Here is a 15,000-nt window from a genome sequence, read left to right on the forward strand (position 1 = left end):
TCAACCCAATAGAGCATCTTTGGGATGTGGTGGAACGGGAGCTTCGTGCCCTGGATGTGCATCCCACAAATCTCCTATCAATATGGGCCAACATTTCTACAGAATGCTTTCAGCAGCTTGATGATCAATGCCACGGAGAATTAAGGCAGTTCTGAAGGCGAAAGGGGTCAAACACAGTATTAGTGTGTGTTCCTAATAACCCTTTAGATGAGTGTGTGTAATCATGTCTAAAAAACACAAGGCAGTTATCCAGCCGCTCTATAGAGCTGCACTAGTGGTCACAGCAGGTATTACAGGCTCTCTCTCTATACGCTCAACAGATGCCGCTAATCTGCCTTTAAAAGGCCTACAGTCTATTTTAACCTGAAATATAGCATACATTAATTTATTTTAAATTCATTAAAAAAAAGGATATTAATGCATAAATATTAATTAGTACAACAAAACCCTCTCAAAATGATAATTAAAAAAGGAAATGTATCATTGAAGAAAAATGTATTAGAATGATTTTACTGGGAAAAATAATTTTAGTGGTCCGGTCATTCTTTTGACTGGTGACCGCACAATGTGTGTGTGTGTGTGTACAAACCTCCGCTGTGTTCTGGCCCTTCAGAGTCTGATCCTGACTCGCCCTCCTCATCTCCCTCGCTCTGGCTGCTGGACTCTTCCTCCTCATTCTCCTCTCCTTCCTCTTCCTCTTCCTCAGACCCGGAGCCAGAGCCTGACAAAACAAACACACAATCAACACCAGGGCTCCAGACTGCCACCAAAAGGTTGCATTTTGGGATGATGGAGAGAGAGATATGATGGAGGGAGAGAGAGAGCGTGAGACAGATGATGGAGAGAGAGAGATTGCGATAGAGAGAGACAGGGCGCGAGAGAGAGAGGGATGATGGAGAGAGCGAGAACGCGCGCGAGAGAAAGAGATAGAGACAGATGATGGAGGGATGATGGAGAGAGAGAGAGAGAGAGAGAGAGAGAGAGAGACAGACAGATGATGGAGGGATGATGGAGAGCGAGAGTGCGCGCGCGAGAGAGACAGTGCGAGAGAAAGAGACAGAGAGAGACAGATGATGGAGGAATGATGGAGAGAGCGAAAGAGACAGATGATGGAGGAAGGATGGAGAGAGCGAGAGAGAGAGAGATGATGGAGAGAGAGACAGTGCGAGAGAAAGAGACAGATGATGGAGGGATGATGGAGAGAGCGAGAGAGAGAGAGAGATGATGGAGGGTTGATGGAGAGAGCGAGAGAGAGAGAGAGAGAGAGAGATGATGGAGGGTTGATGGAGAGAGCAAGAGAGAGAGATGATGGAGGGTTGATGGAGAGCGAGAGAGAGAGACAGATGATGGAGGGATGATGGAGAGCGAGAGTGCGCGCGCGAGAGAGAGACAGTGCGAGAGAAAGAGACAGAGAGAGACAGATGATGGAGGGATGATGGAAGCAGAGAGCGAGAGAGAGTGAGAGAGAGAGAGAGAGATGATGGAGGGTTGATGGAGAGAGCAAGAGAGAGAGAGAGAGAGAGAGAGCAAAAGAGAGAGAGAGAGAGAGAGAGAGAGAGAGAGCGAGAGAGAGAGAGAGAGAGCGAGAGAGAGAGAGAGAGCGAGAGAGAGAGAGAGAGAGAGAGAGAGAGAGAGAGAGAGCGAGTCTCTGTACCCAGCGATGAGGACTCTGGTGTGCTGGTCTTCCTCTCACTGTCACTGATGTCCTGCAGGTCAGACAGGAGATCTTTATCCTCCATCTTCCCCTCTCGCACTGCAAACACACAGAACTACGTCAACATTTGTGCAACATGGCCGATTCAATGACACACGCATGATCTGTGAAGCTGCTTTAACCCGTGTGCTTCCTTAGGGACATTTCTGGCTTTTTTAGTTTAGTTTTTTGCTAACTCTGCCTGTGGTAATGCTAACTACACACACTTTGGCACAGGTGGGTATTTATATTGGACTTTTAATATGCCACCGCCATTTCCTTGCTAGGTACACAAAATACCTCCTCTTAACATTGTTTGGACAAAAATGTCCCCATTGGAACCCAAAAAAATGTTTTTAAATATTTAATCCCATTGCCATTTAACTATAAAATTATGCAATCTTTGTTAAGACTTTTATTCTGTTGGCAAGGATTCAAAATTTAAATGTGAATATTTTTTACCAGATGTGCCATTTTTCCAGGTTTGCCGTATAAAGCAAATACTCACTTTATTCCTGTTTTCTGTTTATGCACTGTTTAGAGTTTTGCATCTAATAGGGTAAAGTTGGCACTGCGCCCAAACAAAATATTACTGAGAGCTCATTTTTTGAGATATCAACCTCAATTTTAAAACACAGCTTTTTTTTTTAAATTAATGTATTTGATTTCCTAGCAGTTTTAGAGCTCAACATGCTTCATAAAATATATATATTTTTTAAATATTATTCATAAATCATTTTCATAAACTTAAACTTCTATAACTTTTTTTTTTGTTTCAATTTTTTAACCTTTTTGGACAATAATCTGCCAAGGGTCTTTTACATGAGACCAAACTTAAGTCTGTGCTCCCAAGATTCATTTTTTATGACATTTTAGTCCTCTATGGACCTGTGTAACTTTTTTTAAATGAATCAAGGGTTAAAACAACGTTTTGTGAAAGGGAGAACATGTTCATCTAATGAAGGCAGACAGTAGAGGTGAGAACCATAGATGCTCTTTTCCACCACGGAATCAAATAATAAAAAAAACTTGGGTAACACTTTATTTGGATAGTCCACTTTAGACATTCTACTAACTATAAGTAAGTTTGCAACTACATGTCAACTAACTCTCATTAGAGTATTTGTACACTGCCTGATTAATATTTACTAAAACTTTATTTTTTCGGTCCCCCAACAAACATTCTACTGACTATAGGTAAATTGGCAACTACAATTCAACTTATTCTACTAACCCGAACCCTAACACCTAACCGTAACCTACCAGTCTACTAATACTCTAAGGAGAGTTAGTTGACATGTAGTTGCAAAGTTACTTATAGTTAGTAGAATGTCTAAAGTGGACTATCAAAATTAAGTGTAACCAAAACTAAACTTATTCCACTATTCTAAATTATTCCCCTCAAAACTGTGTTTTAAATCTAACAACTTTAAGAAAAAAGTCAGAATTTTTTCTGACTTTTTCTGACTTCCCCTTAAGTGTCACTGGCCCACCGGTGGGCCCATTTGCCACTGCATGTTTAAAACAATATATCCTATATTTATCCTGATCTAATGTTGACAAACTATATATCATTCGAAAGCTTACGAACTCAAGATTCATCCTGTGCAAACCGATTTGAAATCGGACCTTGCGTTACCATGGAAACGGTGCTCTAAATTATTCTAGCGGGCTCCTCCCCAAGTGGCGTCGTCATGTTTCATATTTATTTAACTAATTTATAATAAAAACCTTTTCTAATCTTGACAAAACGCATATTGTCGGAAAGGTCTGAGTCTCACGGTTCTATATCTGCAAACTGTTTTGTGATATTTACACAAACATATATACATTTGACACAGGAAATTGCATTTAAAAAAATCAATGGAATTTCAATGACACCCAGTGGCTATTTGTGGTACAACGCCTAAACAAAATATCATGCGAACTTCAATTTTTGTGATATCAACTTCAAATTTGGAACACAAATTGATTAGACATATGGCTTTGATTTGATAGTCATTTTAGAGTACACATTATTTTGTAACATATATATTTTATATTAAATATTAAATATCTAGTACAGTATATTTGATTTACAGTACATTTAAACTTCCATAACTTAAATTTTTTGAAGTGATTTCACTTGAGCAATACTCTGCTGACTGGCTTCTTTAAAATGAGACCAAACTTATGTCTATATTCCAAAGCATTCTTGAACAATGCTTTGCAAGATTCTCTGCAACCATTTAAGTTTGGATAGTGAATTTTCATGTATATTTTCAAAAAGGGGGGTGACACTTAAGGGGTTAATTGCAAGAAATATTCAGTTTCAAAATACATTCACAAGCGTTAAAAAAAAAACGCCTTGCGAGACTCGCAATTGTGAGAAATAAAGTCAGAATGGTTAGACCGGGCTCGACCATGTCACTCGCATTTACGACTAAAAATAGACGTGTGTGAACTGCACGATGTGTTGGAGAACGTGTGCCTATAAACAATCCCGGATCAGTTCTCATAAAGTCTTCAATGCCTTAAATGGCATAACAAGCGTCTTAATGATCACTTTCCGGGGATGGAAAAACATAAATGGCGACACTGCCTAATGTGATTATTATTAATCTTCATAAGGCTGATTTCATTAATAAATGTGAGCGCTCCACTTCTCAAAGCCTGAAGGTGGCGCTGTTGTGCGTTCAGGCTCACACACATTTATGTCAAACGACACTAATGCGGATTAATAGGGAGATAGAGTCTTATCTAGAGAAACCATCAACATTTTCAAATAAACATTTATATACTTGTAAACCTCAAATGCGTGTTGTTCTTCAGTGTGTGACGTCATCACATCAGAAAGGTCACATGACATACCGTCCCGAAAAATGTACGATAACGTTGTTTTACTTTTATTTGTGTAAAGGGCGTTTGGTTTAGTCTTTGCACGTTTGTTTTAACACTGGGTCGGTGCGTCCACCTGCATCATGTGACCTTTCTGACGTGATGACATCAAACACCGTGAAGAACAACACCGAAGTCGAGCATTTGAGGTTAAACAGTTAATTTGTATGTCTGATAGTTTGTCTAAAGACTCCTCTGGGATCGTCAGAGACTGAAGCTCTTCCTCATTGATTTGGTCCTTCAGCCGTTGGTTCACATTGAGGTCCATTATGAGGAGAAAAATCCTGCAATATTTTCCTCAAAAAAACGTCCTTTCTTTTCGACTGAAGACAGACATGAGATTGGGGTGAGGAAACTATCAGGACATGTTCATTTGAAGTGAACAAATCCTTCAAATTAAGACTTTTTAAATCCTGCAGAAATCCTGAAGGTCAGAATTGTGAGAAGAAAACATTTTACAAACTGGTATTCCTTGGCAGAGACAAGCTTCCACAGATAAAGTGCTACAGACTGTGTGAGCGTTCGGGATGTGAAGTGTGTGTGGTAGAGTTTAATGCTGATCTATTGTGTGAGTGTGCGCTGCTCTCTCCTTTGGGCTGTCTCTGTGAGCGGACAGGATCTGAAGTGTGTGTGGTCGAGTGTAATTCGGATATATTGTGTGGTGTGTGCGAGCGTTCAGGATGTGAAGTGTGTGTGTGTGTGACCTGCTCTGCGTAGTTCGCTGCTCTCTCCTTTGGGCTCTCTCTGCGGGCGGACAGGATGTGAGATGTGTGTGGATGTATTGTGTGGTGTGTATGAGCGTTCAGGATGTGAAGTGTGTGTGTGTGACCTGCTCTGCGTAGTTCGCTGCTCTCTTCTTTGGGCTCTCTTTGCGGGCGGACAGGACTGCGGCTGCGGCTCCGGTGGCGCGAGCGACTCTTATCGGTGAACTCCTCCACAGGAGCTGCTCTGTGATGAAGCACGGGCACTGAAAACACACACACACACACACACACACACACAGTTAGTCCAGTGTGTAAAACCACAGTCCGCTTGCTCATATGGCATTCAGGAGCTAAATCTGACCAGCAATCAATTACACCAGTACTTGCCCTTTCTGTCCTTCAAGTGCATCCATCCATCATAAAAGTGCATCTAGAAAGATGGATGGATGCACTTTTACTCTTCCCCGCAAGCCCCCATCAACGCCTCTGAATCAGGCAGCGCTTGTGTGTGTGTGTGTGTGTGTGTGGTACCGTCGCGGCGGGCCTCTCTGTCCTTGCGTCGCTCCTCCGCTCTCCTCTCTCTCTCCTTCTGTTCCCTCTGTTCTTTCTGCTGCTGCTCGCGGAGCTTGCGGTCTCGCTCCCGCTGCCGCTCCAGCTGCTCCAGACGATCCCTGCTGGTTCGCAGAAGCACAGACTGAAGTCAGGACCAGCCGGAGACACACACACACGCTTCACATTAAAGCCCCTTTCACACACTCCGCAAAACACACAGATAATGTGTGGCTGATTCGGGTTCATCCGCACGGTCAGTGGTGATCTGGAACCTGTGCGCGCTTTATCTACAGATCAAGTACTATATGAGAATATGATCTTGGAGAGGTTTACCTGCTGACTGTCGTAACCGAACGCGACGCGCAGTTTAAATGCTGATCGGAGATGATTGACAGCTGCAGTGGAGGGAAGACGAGTTTCCGTCAACTTTTATTTAATGATGGAAATAATATTAATATAATATCCTTGTCCCGCACATTCATCAGCTATGGAATGGCTCTAGATGACTTTGTAGCAGCAAATCATAATCTAAGAGTGATTGCTGCAGGATCATGTGGCGTTATGAAGCCTATTGCTGATTATTTAATCATCACGACAGCCGAATCTGAGCTAATGTCTGCCTGTCTGAGCTGTCGACAGACGGAGGCGGCCGTCTCGTGATTCTCTAAGCAGGAAAAGCCCTGCATAACATTATAAACCAACAGTTACCTAATTGATGAACCTGGAGATTCCTCTCCAGATAAGCTGGAGGACGAGCTGAGCTTCAGAGCCAGCACTGAGCAATATTCTGAGACAAACGCTCGGTGTGAAAGAGGCTAAAGCACAACGCCTGAGAGCGCATGAGCGCGTGTGTGTGTGTGAGAGAGTGTGTGTGTTTGTGAGTGTGTGTTGGACCTCTCTCTGTGGGAGTGTGTGTTTGTGAGTGTGTGTTGGACCTCTCTCTGCAGGAGTGTGTGTGTGAGTGTGTGTTGGACCTCTCTCTGCGGGAGTGTGTGTGAGTGTGTGTGTTTGTGAGTGTGTGTTGGACCTCTCTCTGCAGGAGTGTGTGTGAGAGTGTGTGTTTGTGAGTGTGTGTTGGACCTCTCTCTGCAGGAGTGTGTGTGTGTGTGTGAGTGTGTGTTTGTGAGTGTGTGTTGGACCTCTCTCTGCGGGAGTGTGTGTGTGAGTGTGTGTTGGACCTCTCTCTGCAGGAGTGTGTGTGTGTGAGCGTGTGTTTGTGAGTGCGTGTTGGACCTCTCTCTGCGGGAGTGTGTGTGTGTGTTTGTGAGTGTGTTGGACCTCTCTCTGCGGGAGTGTGTGAGTGTGTGTTTGTGAGTGCGTGTTGGACCTCTCTCTGCGGGAGTGTGTGAGTGTGTGTTTGTGAGTGCGTGTTGGACCTCTCTCTGCGGGAGTGTGTGTGTGTGTTTGTGAGTGTGTTGGACCTCTCTCTGCGGGAGTGTGTGAGTGTGTGTTTGTGAGTGTGTGTTGGACCTCTCTCTGCGGGAGTGTGTGTGTGTGTTTGTGAGTGTGTGTTGGACCTCTCTCTGCAGGAGTGTGTGAGTGTGTGTTTGACCTCTCTCTGCGGGAGTGTGTGTGTGTATTTGTGAGTGTGTGTTGGACCTCTCTCTGCGGGAGTGTGTGTGTGTGTTTGTGAGTGTGTTGGACCTCTCTCTGCGGGAGTGTGTGAGTGTGTGTTTGTGAGTGTGTGTTGGACCTCTCTCTGCGGGAGTGTGTGTGTGTGTTTGTGAGTGTGTGTTGGACCTCTCTCTGCGGGAGTGTGTGTGTGTGTTGGACCTCTCTCTGCGGGAGTGTGTGTGTGTGTTTTTGAGTGTGTGTTGGACCTCTCTCTGCGGGAGTGTGTGTGCGTGTTTGTGAGTGTGTGTTGGACCTCTCTCTGCGGGAGTGTGTGTGTGTATTTGTGAGTGTGTGTTGGACCTCTCTCGGCGGGAGTGTGTGTGTGTGTTTGTGAGTGTGTGTTGGACCTCTCTCTGCGGGAGTGTGTGTGTGTGTGTGTGTGTGTGTGTGTGTGTGTGTGTGTGTGTTTGTGAGTGTGTGTTGGACCTCTCTCTGCGGGAGTGTGTGTGTGTGTGTTTGTTTGTGAGTGTGTGTTGGACCTCTCTCTGCAGGAGTGTGTGTGTGTGTGTGTGTGTGTGTTTGTGAGTGTGTGTTGGACCTCTCTCTGCAGGAGTGTGTGTGTGTGTGTGTGTGTGTGTTTGTGAGTGTGTGTTGGACCTCTCTCTGCGGGAGTGTGTGTGTGTGTGTGTGTTTGTGAGTGTGTGTTGGACCTCTCTCTGCAGGAGTGTGTGTGTGTGTGTGTTTGTGAGTGTGTGTTGGACCTCTCTCTGCGGGAGTGTGTGTGTGTGTGTGTGTTTGTGAGTGTGTGTTGGACCTCTTTCTGCAGGAGTGTGTGTGTGTGTGTGTGTGTGTTTGTGAGTGTGTGTTGGACCTCTTTCTGCAGGAGTGTGTGTGTGTGTGTGTGTGTGTGTTTGTGAGTGTGTGTTGGTCCTCTCTCTGCGGGAGTGTGTGTGTGTGTGTGTGTGTGTGTGTGTGTGTTTGTGAGTGTGTGTTGGACCTCTCTCTGCGGGAGTGTGTGTGTGTGTGTTTGTGAGTGTGTGTTGGACCTCTCTCTGCGGGAGTGTGTGTGTGTGTGTGTGTGTGTGTGTGTTTGTGAGTGTGTGTTGGACCTCTCTCTGCGGGAGTGTGTGTGTGTGTGTGTGTGTGTGTGTGTTTGTGAGTGTGTGTTGGACCTCTCTCTGCGGGAGTGTGTGTGTGTGTGTGTTTGTGAGTGTGTTGGACCTCTCTCTGCGGGAGTGTGTGTGTGTGTGTGTGTGTGTTGGACCTCTCTCTGCGGGAGTGTGTGTGTGTGTGTGTGTGTTTGTGAGTGTGTGTTGGACCTCTCTCTGCGGGAGTGTGTGTGTGTGTGTGTGTGTTTGTGAGTGTGTGTTGGACCTCTCTCTGCGGGAGTGTGTGAGAGTGTGTGTGTGTTTGTGAGTGTGTGTTGGACCTCTCTCTGCGGGAGTGTGTGTGTGTGTGTGTGTGTGTTTGTGAGTGTGTGTTGGACCTCTCTCTGCGGGAGTGTGTGAGTGTGTGTGTGTGTTTGTGAGTGTGTGTTGGACCTCTCTCTGCGGGAGTGTGTGTGTGTGTGTGTGTGTGTGTGTTTGTGAGTGTGTGTTGGACCTCTCTCTGCGGGAGTGTGTGTGTGTGTGTGTTTGTGAGTGTGTGTTGGACCTCTCTCTGCGGGAGTGTGTGAGAGTGTGTGTGTGTTTGTGAGTGTGTGTTGGACCTCTCTCTGCGGGAGTGTGTGTGTGTGTGTGTGTGTTTGTGAGTGTGTGTTGGACCTCTCTCTGCGGGAGTGTGTGTGTGTGTGTGTGTGTTTGTGAGTGTGTGTTGGACCTCTCTCTGCGGGAGTGTGTGAGTGTGTGTGTGTGTTTGTGAGTGTGTGTTGGACCTCTCTCTGCGGGAGTGTGTGTGTGAGTGTGTGTTTGTGAGTGTGTGTTGGACCTCTCTCTGCGGGAGTGTGTGTGTGTGTGTGTGTGTTTGTGAGTGTGTGTTGGACCTCTCTCTGCGGGAGTGTGTGAGTGTGTGTGTGTGTTTGTGAGTGTGTGTTGGACCTCTCTCTGCGGGAGTGTGTGTGTGAGTGTGTGTTTGTGAGTGTGTGTTGGACCTCTCTCTGCGGGAGTGTGTGTGTGTGTGTGTGTGTTTGTGAGTGTGTGTTGGACCTCTCTCTGCGGGAGTGAGCTCTGGCCTGATCCCTTCGTTTCTGACGCTCATAATCTCGTCTGGTTTTGTTGTCGTCCTGCCACTGTCTTTTCCTCCTCTCGTTTTCCCGCTCCTTCTCTTTGTCTTTTGTGCGCACGTGTTTCCCGACTGTAAACACAACACACACTTCATATGAAGAGAGTAAACTCATCGACTGAATGAACATCTAAATATCTGATGTATCAATCGGACCTTCTTCCGCAGAATGGCTCCTGTGCCTCCTCTTGTCCTTCCTCTTCTCCTCTTTTCTGTGGTAGGATTTGTCTTTTCTGGCCATCTGCTGCGGGGGTTTGATGGCCAGAGACTCGTCCTCCTCTCCTCTGTGCGCACACACACACACACACACACACACAGGTTATTAATGTTCCCGTACACCTCTTTAAACCTCCGTCAGTGTGGCGCTCACCTGTCTTCGGTTGAGTCTTCCCGCATGTAGGGTGAGTTTCTTATGGTTATTTCCATCTTGTGGTCTCGTAGCTCTCCTTCCTCCGGAGTGTCCCGTTTGGATTCCCGATCATCCGTCTGTCGGACAAAACATGGCAGCAAAGTCACATGGGCAGTAAAGGACACCAACACATTCACATACGTTTGCATGCTCACAATCAGGGCATATGAATCATCTCAGGGGATTTCAAACCACTCATCCACACACACACACACACACACACACACACACACACACACACACACACACACACACACACGTCGCAAGGGCTGTGCCAAGCGTGCGACCACACAGGGTCTCGTGCAAAGTAGCTAAGTAACGGCTGACTAGATGTAAAAACTCAGTAGTTAAAGTTTATGTTTTTGTCTTTCAAAATACTATAATGGTTAAAAGTTAGCTAAAAACGTGTACTGTGATGCTGTATTATTCTGCTTGTTAAAATGTTATAATGCAGTAACTTACAATATTTTTTCTTTGCATGAGACAGTGTGTGTCATTAGCCACGTTTCCATTACAGATTTTCACAAAACCTTTGTCAATATAAACCGATTATAAATGTCAATATAAAACGATTTTGAAATGACGGCGTTTCCATTAACCGATGTTATGCGACTAAAGCGTATTTTGTTCCTCTTGTGACAAGCCATTCCATATATTATGCCCCATATGCTGGGTTTGTGTGTATCCCAGCGGCCGCACTAGCCATTATTATTAATGGAAGGAGACATAAGTGTGTTAATCAAGCACTGATTTAAATTAAGAGTAAAATGTTTGAATTTGGCAACTCAACGTTTCAGCTTTTTTTACTATCTTGTTATTTTGGCTTGGAATTTAGTTTTTTAGAAATATGAACTGAATTTAGAAATGCTTTTGAAATTAAAAACTTTGCGTTTAATAAACTAAATATTTGTTTTTTAAGTAGACAGTGTTTGGAGTGAGTGCAAAATAATCCGTTCCCTGAATCCGGCCTTTGTTGGTATTGTGAGTGTACACTAATAAAAGTAGAGCGATTATAGTTTATGATCATGTCTTCTTATCTGTATGGATATAAATGACGGAGTATTGTGTTGGCCTGTCACGATAACAAATTTTGCTGGACGATAGATTGGCCAAGAAATTATTGCGATAAACGATAATATTGTCGCTCTGAGAGCATTTTCATCTAAAATAATGATAATGGCATAAAAATGCAGGTACATTTTTTCAAAGATCAATAAACTTTTATATCTAAAGACTATTTAACACTGAAAACGGAAAACATTTAAAATATCAATAAATAAATCATTACAATAAATGAACAAAAGACCAAAAACAATAAATTAAATGGATGAAAACTGCAACAGATGAGGAGCATATTAGGGGCGGCACGGTTCACAAAACCCACGGTTCGGTTCTGCACGGTTCTTGTTTTTTTCTTTTAATCGTAAACACACTCCAGAAATGTACTTCAGCATATGATATATAACTTACTTATCAACAGTTTAGGATACAGCATTAAAAAAAGTTATATCTTGTAATCATGCTCAAACAACTTGACTTGACCATCTCTGAGGAAAGCTCGGAGAGATTTTGATTCAGCGAGAGAAGACATTGATAACATGCTTTTCATTTATTTGGCAAAAGGAGAATGTGTATCGCTATCTCTACAGGATCTTAAGTGCTTAAAGGGTTACTTCAGCGATTAGCATATGGCTTTGTATCAGTAGAAACCCTGGAGTATATTCAAATTATTGTGCTTGCATATCTCCCTGAGACAAGAGATTTATGCATTTTATTTCTGGAAAAATTCCTCCTATGATGCAAATTGACGATTTTTGCATCATAGGAGGAATGTTTGGCCAAAGGCTAAAGACTACAGCCAGCAGAGGGAGCCATTTCCGCATGTTTTGAACCCACGCATGGGGGATGGGAGATTACACTCAGCTCGCAGGGAGAGCTCAGCAGGCAACTGCAGGCACTCATTTAAACGGAGCTATGGTGAGCAAACAAAAGTCTTTTAACTTTAAACTCAAATTAATTTCTATGAAAGTTAAGCTTGCAAAGGCATGAACAGAAACGCGCCAGACTGAACTCGCGTTGTGAATGTATGCCGCGAGTGTAGTCGCGATTACCTCAGCTCTCATCACTCCTGCAGTCAGTGCTCAGTGCTGTGAGACTCGCGCGGCGACTCACTCATTATATTGAACACACACGTTCAGTTTTTAATTGTAGTGTCTCCTCTAACTCAGTCACTGTAATCAAGTTGGTGGCGTTGGGAACTGCACAGGGCAGCGAAGCATTCTGGGAATTGTAGTCTTTCATCCCCATGGGACAAAAATACATTTTGTCTTTTCTCAGTCTAGAAGACACCAAATTCAAAAATAATTTCACATTTCTACTGCATTGATGACCCAGTTTAAATACAGATTCATCTTCCCAGCGCTGAAGTACCCCTTTAAGCACACAGAGATTGAACTGAAGAATTAACTTACATTTATCAAACTGCCAGCTTCAGTGCAGCTTTAAGCCTCGTTTATACTCGACGCGTCTGCACGAGCACGAGGGTGCGCACGACAGAAATAACGTCAACGCGAGCGAGACCCCGTTTGGCTTGGTGCTGTGCATGTCAAATTTTGTAACTGCGTGCAGCTCCGCAACCGAAGCAGCTCCAGGAGAATCTGGCCGAGCACGACGTCTCATAACTCCGGCACCCGGTCTGTGCGTCGAGTATACACACCTCTCCAAACGATAGGTGCGCGCAGTCAACGAGAGACGAGGGAAACAAACAAGCATGCAACTGGAAATTATCGAGGGATTAATTGATTTATTGACTATCGCGACAGGCCTAGTATTGCGAGTTAAATCCGTTGTCATGAAGAATATCCATCAGAACGCTTCATGTCTTCATCAGCCAGAGGGTTAAAGAAAACGAGCCTATTGAGCATCATTTGGGCTGTTTAAATATTAGCCTATATTGTTTTTAAATTTCCTATGCTGATTATGAAAAGTGAGCAACATGAGTAAGATAGGCTATACATCATAAGATGCGCACATGTCTGGAGACATGGAGTGGACATAAAGTCTACTTTTATTACTGTACACTCACAATAAACAACAAAGGCCGCGGATTCAGGGAACGGATTATTTTGCGCTCACTCCAAACACTTTATTTTAGAAATGTATTTTTGTTTATTAAACGTAACGTTTTTAATTTCAGAAGCATTTCTAAATGCAGTTCCTATTTCTAACAAATGAAATTCAAAGCCAAAATAATGAAACAGTAGGGTTGTAACGGATGGCAGTTCGGTGATCCGTACGGTTCGGCACGCACGTGATCCTCAGATTTATTGTGCGTTTTTTAAACTTGCGGATTAATCTTAATTGTTTAGCGAATGAAAAGTAAAAGACTTTTCTGCTGATATTGCTTGGGTTAGTTCACCCTAAAATGAATATTCATGATTCAACATGAACTGCTGAAATCACGTGACACGCGATCCGAATCATGAATCGATTCACTGACTCATAACGGTTCGAATCATGAATCGATTCACTGACTCATAACGGTTCGAATCATGAATCGATTCACTGACTCATAACGGTTCGAATCATGAATCGATTCACTGACTCATAACGGTTCGAATCATGAATCGATTCACTGACTCATAACGGTTCGAAGCTTTGTTCTGAAATCGGCCATCACTATATAAGTCGTTATTTAGTGTTTTTGTGCACTAACTCTATTCTGGCCTCTTCATCAATGATTGTAGAGCCGCTGTAGTGAGATGGGCTTTGTAACGACGTCTTTAGTGCCTTTATGGGTCTTGAGAGAGGAAATGACATTGGTGTGAATGAAGGCCTTTCTGAGCCATCGGATTTCAACACTAATATCTTCATCTGTGTGTGAAGATGAGCGGAGGTCTGACGGCTGGCCAACCACAGGAGGAATTCATCACACTATTTACATTACTGGCTGAACTAACGCTTTAACCACTAGAGGGTAAGTAATTAATGACAAATGTTTAATTTGGCTGAACTAACCCTTTAATTGTTTAGCGAATGAAAAGTGAAAGACAGTTTTTCTGCCGATATTGCTTCTAAGTAGTTTTGTTCTTTTAAACTCGATGCCGAGTTTGAGTGAAACTACACACAGCAGTGATGTGTTCACGTGAACAGGGTTAATCAGTCAACGACGGCCAGCGGAGGAGCAGAAGAAGCGGGCGTATATATACACGCATATAGCCAGTGCGGCCATCGTTTACGCAGAGTCTATTATTCTGAATTAACGCATTAAAACAAACAAACATGTCCGCATTAAAACAAACAAACATGTGTCTAGCAATTCCACCACAGATCCATATAATGTGAGGTCCACTCAGATTCAAATTCAATAATGATGGATGATATAATGGAGAGCACTCGTCTTTATGACCTGTGGGATTTCTTCTGAAAAAGATTTTTAAAAAACGAAAGCAAAGACGAGAGTCGGCTGTTATTGTCTAGTGTAAGTTCTAATTTTAAATGTTTGTTATTTTAAAGGGGGGGTGAAACACTCAGTTTCAGTCAGTGTCATGTCAATCTTGAGTACCTATAGAGTAGCATTGCATCCTGCATATCTCCGAAAAGTCGTAATTTTTTTATAATTATATAAGAAAGATGCGCTGTTCCGAGTCTTTCCGAAAAAAGCCGAGCGGGTGGGGGCGTGTCGTGTGAGCGGAGCTAAATAATGACGTGTGCAGCAGCGCGCTGCAGTGAGGAAAGTGAGTCGCTCTGTGAGGAAAGTGAGTCGCTCTGTGAGGAAAGTGAGTCGCTCTGTGAGGAAAGTGAGTCGCTCTGTGAGGAAAGTGATTCGCTCTGTGAGGAAAGTGATTCGCTCTGTGAGGAAAGTGATTCGCTCTGTGAGGAAAGTGATTCGCTCTGTGAGGAAAGTGATTCGCCCGCCGCGTGAGGAAAGTGAGTCGCTCTGTGAGGAAAGTGAGTCGCTCTGTGAGGAAAGTGAGTCGCTCTGTGAGGAA

General features: G+C 43.8%; 1 protein-coding gene across 5 annotated transcripts in view; it reads right to left on the minus strand.

The window, feature by feature from the left end:
- cdk11b (cyclin dependent kinase 11B) overlaps positions 1-15,000 on the minus strand; it is a 49,471-nt gene that overhangs the window by 30,627 nt on the left and 3,844 nt on the right. For 2 of the 5 annotated variants that reach the window (XM_067412906.1, XM_067412904.1), the window contains exons 3-9: positions 9,971-10,086; positions 9,757-9,884; positions 9,525-9,672; positions 5,806-5,945; positions 5,400-5,537; positions 1,655-1,753; positions 590-721 (exon numbers count right to left, since the gene is read on the minus strand). In XM_067412906.1, coding sequence (XP_067269007.1) covers positions 590-721; positions 1,655-1,753; positions 5,400-5,537; positions 5,806-5,945; positions 9,525-9,672; positions 9,757-9,884; positions 9,971-10,086 — 901 coding nt within the window. Of the gene's footprint in view, positions 1-589; positions 722-1,654; positions 1,754-5,274; positions 5,324-5,399; positions 5,538-5,805; positions 5,949-9,524; positions 9,673-9,756; positions 9,885-9,970; positions 10,087-15,000 lie in introns of those variants that run through there. The other 3 variants (XM_067412905.1, XM_067412903.1, XM_067412907.1) reach the window with 2 other exon arrangements.

The sequence above is a fragment of the Pseudorasbora parva genome, chromosome 13 (assembly GCF_024679245.1).
Source record: "Pseudorasbora parva isolate DD20220531a chromosome 13, ASM2467924v1, whole genome shotgun sequence".
NCBI classification, from domain to species: Eukaryota; Metazoa; Chordata; class Actinopteri; order Cypriniformes; family Gobionidae; genus Pseudorasbora; species Pseudorasbora parva.